Source organism: Calidris pugnax, unplaced genomic scaffold, assembly GCF_001431845.1.
Source record: "Calidris pugnax isolate Ruff unplaced genomic scaffold, ASM143184v1 scaffold39, whole genome shotgun sequence".
Lineage (NCBI taxonomy): Eukaryota > Metazoa > Chordata > Aves > Charadriiformes > Scolopacidae > Calidris > Calidris pugnax.
The window spans coordinates 8,848,652-8,856,098 of NW_015090828.1; the positions used below are offsets into that span (position 1 = coordinate 8,848,652).

Below are 7,447 nucleotides of genomic sequence, written 5' to 3' on the forward strand. Positions count from 1 at the left end.
TCATAATATAAAATATATCATTATATAGCTTCATTCTAACATGGAGCAGGTTTTTTTCCAGGCATGGAAGTGCTTGAGGCTCCAAACTCGCTAACCCAACACCCATCAGCCAAGCAGAAGGCTTCAACAGCTCCTGGATTCCATTTTTGCAGTGCAAAAAAAATCTTTCATTAATAGACGCATCTTTGTGCAAAATATTAACCAAGACTACTTGTCCTGCCCCTGATGGCTCAGCTGAGAATCAGCCACAGGCTCAGCGATGGAAGGCTCTGCCCTTTGCTTGAGTGCTCTGATTTTTTTTTTTTTTCTGGAGAACAGCTCTGAGGAGAAAGACCTGGGAGTCCTGGTGGACACCAGGATGCCCAGGAGCCAGCAATGGGCCCCGGTGGCCAAGAGGCCAATGGCATCCTGGGGGGCATCAGGAAGAGTGTGAGCAGCAGGTGGAGGGAGGTCATCCTGCCCCTCTGCTCTGCCCTGGGGAGGCCCCATCTGGAGCACTGGGTCCAGTTCTGGGCTCCCCAGTTCCAGAAGGACAGGGAACTGCTGGAGAGGGGACAGCAGAGGCTGCAAAGATGATGAGGGCCCTGGAGCATCTCTCTTATGAGGAGAGACTGAGGGACTTGGGTCTTTTTAGTCTGGAGAAGAGAAGGCTGAGGGGGGATCTGATCAACGCCTATAAATGCTTCAAGGGTGGGTGTCAGGAGGATGGGGCCTGTCTTTTTCCAGTGGTGCCCAGGGACAGGACAAGAGGAAATGGGCACAAACTTGAGTATAAGAAGTTCCACCTACACATGAGGAGGAACTTCTTCACTTTGAGGGTGGCAGAGCCCTGGAAGAGGCTGCCCAGGGAGGTGGTGGAGTCTCCATTTCTGGAGACATTCAAACAACACCTGGACACGTTCCTGTGCAACCTGCTCTGAGTGCTCTGGCAGGGAGGTTGGACTAGATGATCTCCAGAGGTCCCTTCCAACCCCCTATCATTCTGGGATTCTGTGATTCTGTGGCTTGAAACTCTGAAATGAAATGTGCTTTCTAAATTAACTTTTTAGCAAAAAAAAAAAAAAAGGAATAAAACTAACAGACAAGCTTTCACCCCAGCCAGCTGCCACTGCACACCCAAATCACACCTCTTCTTCCTGTGTTACAGCATCTCCCATTCGTTGCAATGAGCTGGTTTGATTTCCTGCCACAGAGAGCTGCACGTCAGGTCCTTTCGAGGCTGGCACATCCCGAGGGAGTGTAAAAACCAGCATGTGCAGAGGTGAAGGCTGTGTAATGGACTCGGAGCTCGACTAATTATTTTCGGATCGTCCCATTACGGGGGAAATCAAAACAGAAATTCTATTCTTCAACCGGCTCTGAACATGTATTAAATAGATAAGAAAATCCTAACAGGGCAATAACTTTAATGCAAAGCTATTAATCATGAGCAGCACTTCCTCGCAGCTAAGTGTCACTGGCTATTACTCCTATTTCATTTTTCATCATCAAATTGAGAAACCCCCCCGGTCCAGGAATTAAAATGTCAGGAAATAAGTTGTCTTTTCTCACGCCTGATTGTGTTTTATTGCTTAATTATCTAACTCTTGCCGAGCTGCTTCCTGAAAGCAATTCCTATTCTGCACCGCACCGCCTCTTGTGTCACTTCGGTGGCATTTCCATGGGTGTGTAGCCACTTCTCCTTCCTGCTGGCCCCTGCACCCTGACAGGCTTAAATTGCCTGCAGAGCTTTTTCCTAGCCCAAAACTAGAAGGTCGTCACAGGTGAGGGCTTGCAAGGGGCCAGCAACCCTTGAATCATCCAAGGTGAGGTTTGCAAGGGGCCAGCAGCCCTTGAATCATCCAAGGTGAGGTTTGCAAGGGGCCAGCAACCCTTGAATCATCCAAGGTGAGGTTTGCAAGGGGCCACCAACCCTTGAATCATCCAAGGAGAGGTTTGCAAGGGGCCAGCAACCCTTACACGACCCAAGGAGAGGTTTGCAAGGGGCCAGCATCCCTTAAATGACCCAAGGAGAGGGGGTTGCAAGGGGCCAGCAACCCTTAAATGACCCAAGGAGAGGTTTGCAAGGGGCCAGCAACCCTTGAATCATCCAAGGTGAGGCTTGCAAGGGGCCACCTACCCTTGAATCATCCAAGGTGAGGCTTGCAAGGGGCCACCAACCCTTGAATCATCCAAGGTGAGGTTTGCAAGGGGCCACCAACCCTTGAATCATCCAAGGTGAGGTTTGCAAGGGGCCACCAACCCTTGAATCATCCAAGGTGAGGTTTGCAAGGGGCCACCAACCCTTGAATCATCCAAGGTGAGGTTTGCAAGGGGCCACCAACCCTTGAATCATTCAAGGTGAGGTCTGACCGCAAGGCAGGGTGAGATAAAAATGGGGAAGAAAAAGTCCCCACCTGACTTATGGTCAGACCTCACCTTGGGAGGATGGAAAGAGAAGAGCTGCTCACCTCGCTCACGCTCACGTTGTAGCCGAAGGGGCTGTCGATGACGGGGGGGTTGTCGTTGACATCGAGGATGTTCACTCGCAGAGTGTGCTCCTTTCTCCGGGGAGGCACGCCACCATCCAAGGCTTGGATCTGCAGTTGGGGATGGATTTTCAAAAAAGGTTCCATTTTTAAGCTCACAGTCCCAAGAAAACAGCCTGGACGCTCAAAAGCAGAAGAAGCCCAAGAAGGTAAGTGGAGTGGTTGGGTGCTCACCCGTAAGGTGTAGTGGTCCAGCAGCTCCCGGTCCAGTGGCCGTGCTATAAAGACCTCACCGTAGGTGCTGTTGGTGGTCCGGATCTCAAAAGCTCTCCCGATGTTCCCTGATGTCAGTGAGAACGTCACCTGGAGACACCACAGGGAAAGAAACACGGGGAGGGGAATGTGATGTTGTGAGGAGGAAGGAGATAAAGGAGCTCCTACAATAATAAAGCCAGCATCACCTCAGGAAGTCTCTGAGCATTTTAAAAGGTCCAACGTGCTGGGGTACACAGGGTTAAGCCTGGTCTAACCTACAGCCCTCCTACCATACTAGCAATTTTGGGGTATTAAGGTTGATGGAACCTCATTAACGGCAGGATAAAGAAAATAACAACTGTCAGAGGGCTTCCTGCTCAGCCAGCCAAGGGCTTTGCCACTAGTCCCCGTGGTGGGAGAGCCCACAGCTGGTTTTCAGATTGCCGGGCTCTTTTTGACACGTGTCCTGCAGAGCTCTTTGCCCTAGACAGCCCAAGGACAATGTTTTTCCTCCCCTGCTGCAAACCTCCACCGGTGAACGCTGGTACCAAGTTCACAAACACCCTCAAAAAACTGCTGGCGTTGATAACCAGAGTTGGCTCTTGTGGGGGGGTTGCAGAGGAGGGGGAAGATGCTGATGGAGGCACTTCTGCATCACCGAAACACTCCCCACAGCCCGAGGGGCAGTCCCAAAGCTGCTGGGTCACCCTCCCTTACCTGCCCGTTGCTCCCCGCGTCCGGGTCGCGGGCCAGGACCACAGCCACCCGCTTCCCCACGGGACTGTCCTCTGCCACGCTCACGGAGGAGTCGGAGGTGATGTCGAACTGGGGGCTGTTGTCGTTCTCGTCCAGGACCGTGATGGTCACCTGCGGGCACGGCACAGGGCTCAGGGCAGGGCACTGGGCCCCTGCTCGCCCAGCGTCAACAGCCAGGGCAAGCTCTTGACCTGCTGCACCCACCCCAGGGGCCAAGAGCAGGAGTGGTGTCCATCCCACGTGGCAACGGGGGCAAGTGTTTGAGACCAGGAGCTGACGCTACATCCCTCCCCGTGGAGGGATTCTATAGATACCAGAAAGAAATTCTTTGCTGTGAGGGTGGTGAGACACTGGAACAGGTTGCCCAGGGACGTTGTGGCTGCCCCATCCCTGGAGGGGTTCAAGGCCAGGCTGGATGGGGCTTGGAGCAACCTGGTCTGGTGGGAGGTGTCCCTGCCCAGGGCAGGGGGTTGGAACTGGATGATCTTTAAGGTCCATTCCAAACCAAACCATTCTATGATTCTATGTTTAGAGGCTGGACAAAGAGCACAAGGGGGGCTGCAGCTCTTGAGTGGTGGGTTTTCCTGTGGAGCATCCCCTGTTCTTTTATCGTCCAAATATCTGGGCACGGAGCAACTCATGCTCCTGCAGGGTGACCCTCTCCTGCTAAGTTTTTCACAAGCAGTGATTTCATCTGTGCTCACACAAGCACCAGAGGCTGGGCAGGGGTTTGCTTTAAAGCCAAATGGACCCAAAGAAGTTGGAGCTGCCCGTAATTAACTAAATCAGGGCAAGCTAGGCGCGAAGAAGATCTGAGCTCCCTCCTGGGAAAAGGCACGTGGGCAAGTGAGAGACCGGGCGAGAGATGCTCAGAGAGGCTCTCTGAGCTAGGGACTGGGCTACCTTGGCCACAATTAGCCAGAGGAAATGCTCTCATTGAGTTTGTAATCAAAGAGCGACACAGAAATGAGAAAGGAAGAGCTTTTCTGTTCCCGGGGCTCTATTTATGGGTGCCCGGAGCCCTCAGGTGCAGCCAGGCTGAATGAGACAAGATCCCGGGGAGGAAGCTGGGGAGCGAGCTGCCAGCCACGGGGCCATTCCCTTATTGTTGCTGTTGAATTAAAAACGGTGAGTCGGGAGCGGGGAGAGCCCATTCAGCAGCCATGAGGGATCCGGCAGCTGCCATCCCAAGTGCTGGATCAGGATGTGGAGATTTCTGCTCTCCAGCAGCTTGGGTGGCTCATGGGTGCTGCACCACATCCTGGGGTCCTCACAGAGGCTGGTGTTGGTGGGATGGGGTTGGAGACCTCCTCCCTGGTCCCTCCCCACAGCTCGATGCGGAGTTTGGGATGGGTCCCGGCCCCCAAGGTGATGCCAAGCGTGATGGAAAGGCTTACCTTCTGTTGGAGGAGAGCAGAGGGAGAAACAGAGAAAACAGAGATTTAGTGGGGCATGAGGAGGCGCAGGCACAGCCGAGGGGCAGGGGGTTGACCCTGCATCCCACCGTAGCAGAGTTGGGGGTTGCAGTTGGTCTGCAACACAAGCTTCTCTGTCGATGCATCCCTTTGTTTTTTCTAGATAAGCTGGGCAGATTTACCCTCAGAGAGGCTCAAACATGAGCAGAGGGGGGAGCACAGCCACCGGCACCCACGGGGGGGACAGACAGCGCTTGCAGCCTCCCCACCCCTGCCATCCAGCATCCTTTTGAGAGGCAACAGATGCATCAAGAAACGAAAAGGCTCAAAACCCAGACTGCTGCCCATCGCTGCGGGGCAGCCTCTGCTTTCAAACATTCCCTCCCTCCAGGGCTCCTGTCCTCCAGCTGGCCCAAACCAGCAGAGTTTGGGTAGTGCCAGCAGAGCCATCCCTGCCCACGGCACAGGGACCAGGCTCACCCTGCACCCGGCGGTGCCTCCTGCCTCGGCAGAGAAATGCAAATCACCCCCTGCTCGGCTGCCTTTGAAACTGCCAAATATAACCCTCTTAAACATAAACCACCGTGAAGTATTTCAAGGCCCCCAAATTTACCTCCCTGTGTCTCCTGCCCCGGCAGAGAAATGCAAATCACCCCCTGCTCGGCTGCCTTTGAAACTGCCAAATATAACCCTCTTAAACATAAACCACTGCGAAGTATTTCAAGGCCCCCAAATTTACCTCTCTCAAAACTGTCTTAGCTGAGTAAGCGATCCGCAAACTCTGCAGTTTGGGGTGAGCTGGTTTTTTTTTATTTTTTATTCTGGGAAATCCCACCCTATGACATGCAGGGTTTCCCCCAAATCAGGGTTTCCAGACCCTGGTGGTGAGAGCAGAGGGGACAACTAGGACATGCTGTCCCATGCCAGAGGAAGATGGGGGTGACCTGAGGTCATCTAACCATGCAAAGGATGGTGGGGAAGTGGGTAGAAGCTACTCACCACCGTGGAGTCAATCTTTGGTCCTCCATCATCCGCCACCACTGTCAAGGTGTAGAAATCCCCTTTCTCTCGGTCTACCTGGCCTTTGACCGTGATCACGCCCTGCCAAGGATGAACAACAGCCATGTGGGTCACCAACACTTTGGTGGACAAGCAAGCCAAGAAGGACCACACTGTGGCTACTTACAGTGATCCCGTTGATCTTGAAGAGGGAGAGCGCCTGGGCATTGGTGTTGGGGTCGAATTTGTAGGTGATCTGGTTGAGATTGTCGATCGAGCGGGCCTGGACCCGGAGCACCTCGGAGCCCAGGGGGATGTTCTCCATGATCACGGCCTCGTAGCTGCTGTTGGAGAACTGCACAGCCTCATCCAGCTCGTTCAGCAGGCTGACATAGACGCTGCAGAAGCCCTGGTTGTTGGGGGGTGCCTGGTCTGTGGCAGAGACGTTCATCAGGTAGCTGGTTTTGGTCTCGTAGTCCAGGTAATCTATTGTCGTGATGAGGCCCGTGCTTTCATCAATCTCAAACTTCCCTTCGGCGCCCGACAGGATTTTGTAGTTCACCAGACCCCCGTTCCCTGGGGCAGGAAGTGACAGGGTGACAGTTGGACCAAGCATCCCGAAGAGGCGGGTACCGTTGATGCCAACCCCACTCATGGAGCAGAGCCCACCCCATGTGGAGATTTCATAGAATCATAGAATCATAGAATTGCCCAGGCCAGAAGGGACCTCCAAAGGCCATCTAGTCCGACCTCCCCGCAGTCAGCAGGGACACCCCCAACTAGACCACGTTGCCCAGGGCCTCATCGAGCCTCACCTTGAATATCTCCAGGGAAGGGGCCTCAACCACCTCCCTGGGCAACCTGTTCCAGTGCTCCACCACCCTCACAGTGAAGAACCCTCTCCTAATCTCCAGTCTAAATCTGTTCCCCTCCAGCTTGAAGCCATTGCCCAGGATCTGTGCAATGGCTGATTTCATAGAATCATAGAATGGTTTAGGTTGGAAGGGATCTTAAAGATCATCCAGTTGCAACCCCCCTGCCATGGGCAGGGATACCTCCTACTAGAGCGGGTTGCTCCAAGCCCCATCCAGCCTGGCCTTGAACCCCTCCAGGGATGGGGCAGCCACAGCTTCTCTGGGCAACCTGTTCCAGTGTCTCACCACCCTCCCAGCAAAGAATTTCTTTCTGGTATCTAATCTAAATCTCCCCTCTTCCAATTTAAAACTGTTATCCCTTGTCCTGTCACCACATATCCTGACAAAGAGTCCGTCTTCAGCTCTCCTGTAGGCTCCCTTCAGATAGTGGAAGGCTGTTATGAGTTGTCCCTTTTTTCACCCCTTTCCCCACAAACTGGGTGTTTCAGTAAGCTCCCCCCCCACCTTCCTACCTGTGTCTCGGTCGGTGGCCCTCACCACCGCCACAGAAGTCCCTATCCCCGCCGTCTCCCGTAGCCCCAGGCGGTTGTACTGCCGCTGGGTGAACACTGGCACCTCGTCGTTGACGTCTTCCACGTAGACGATCACCTGGGAAAGCCCCCCCCGGAGAAACGCCGGG

The 7,447-nt window shown here is 53.9% G+C and overlaps 1 protein-coding gene across 4 annotated transcripts in view; it reads right to left on the reverse strand.

The window, feature by feature from the left end:
• Positions 1-7,447, reverse strand: part of CDH23 (cadherin-related 23) — a 143,843-nt gene that overhangs the window by 39,136 nt on the left and 97,260 nt on the right. For 3 of the 4 annotated variants that reach the window (XM_014940540.1, XM_014940539.1, XM_014940538.1), the window contains exons 1-7: positions 7,281-7,404; positions 6,081-6,469; positions 5,894-5,995; positions 4,877-4,879; positions 3,441-3,590; positions 2,703-2,831; positions 2,451-2,579 (exon numbers count right to left, since the gene is read on the reverse strand). In XM_014940540.1, the coding sequence (XP_014796026.1) occupies positions 2,451-2,579; positions 2,703-2,831; positions 3,441-3,590; positions 4,877-4,879; positions 5,894-5,995; positions 6,081-6,344 (777 nt within the window). In that variant the 5' untranslated portion in view covers positions 6,345-6,469; positions 7,281-7,404. Of the gene's footprint in view, positions 1-2,450; positions 2,580-2,702; positions 2,832-3,440; positions 3,591-4,876; positions 4,880-5,893; positions 5,996-6,080; positions 6,470-7,280; positions 7,405-7,447 lie in introns of those variants that run through there. The other variant, XM_014940541.1, reaches the window with a different exon arrangement.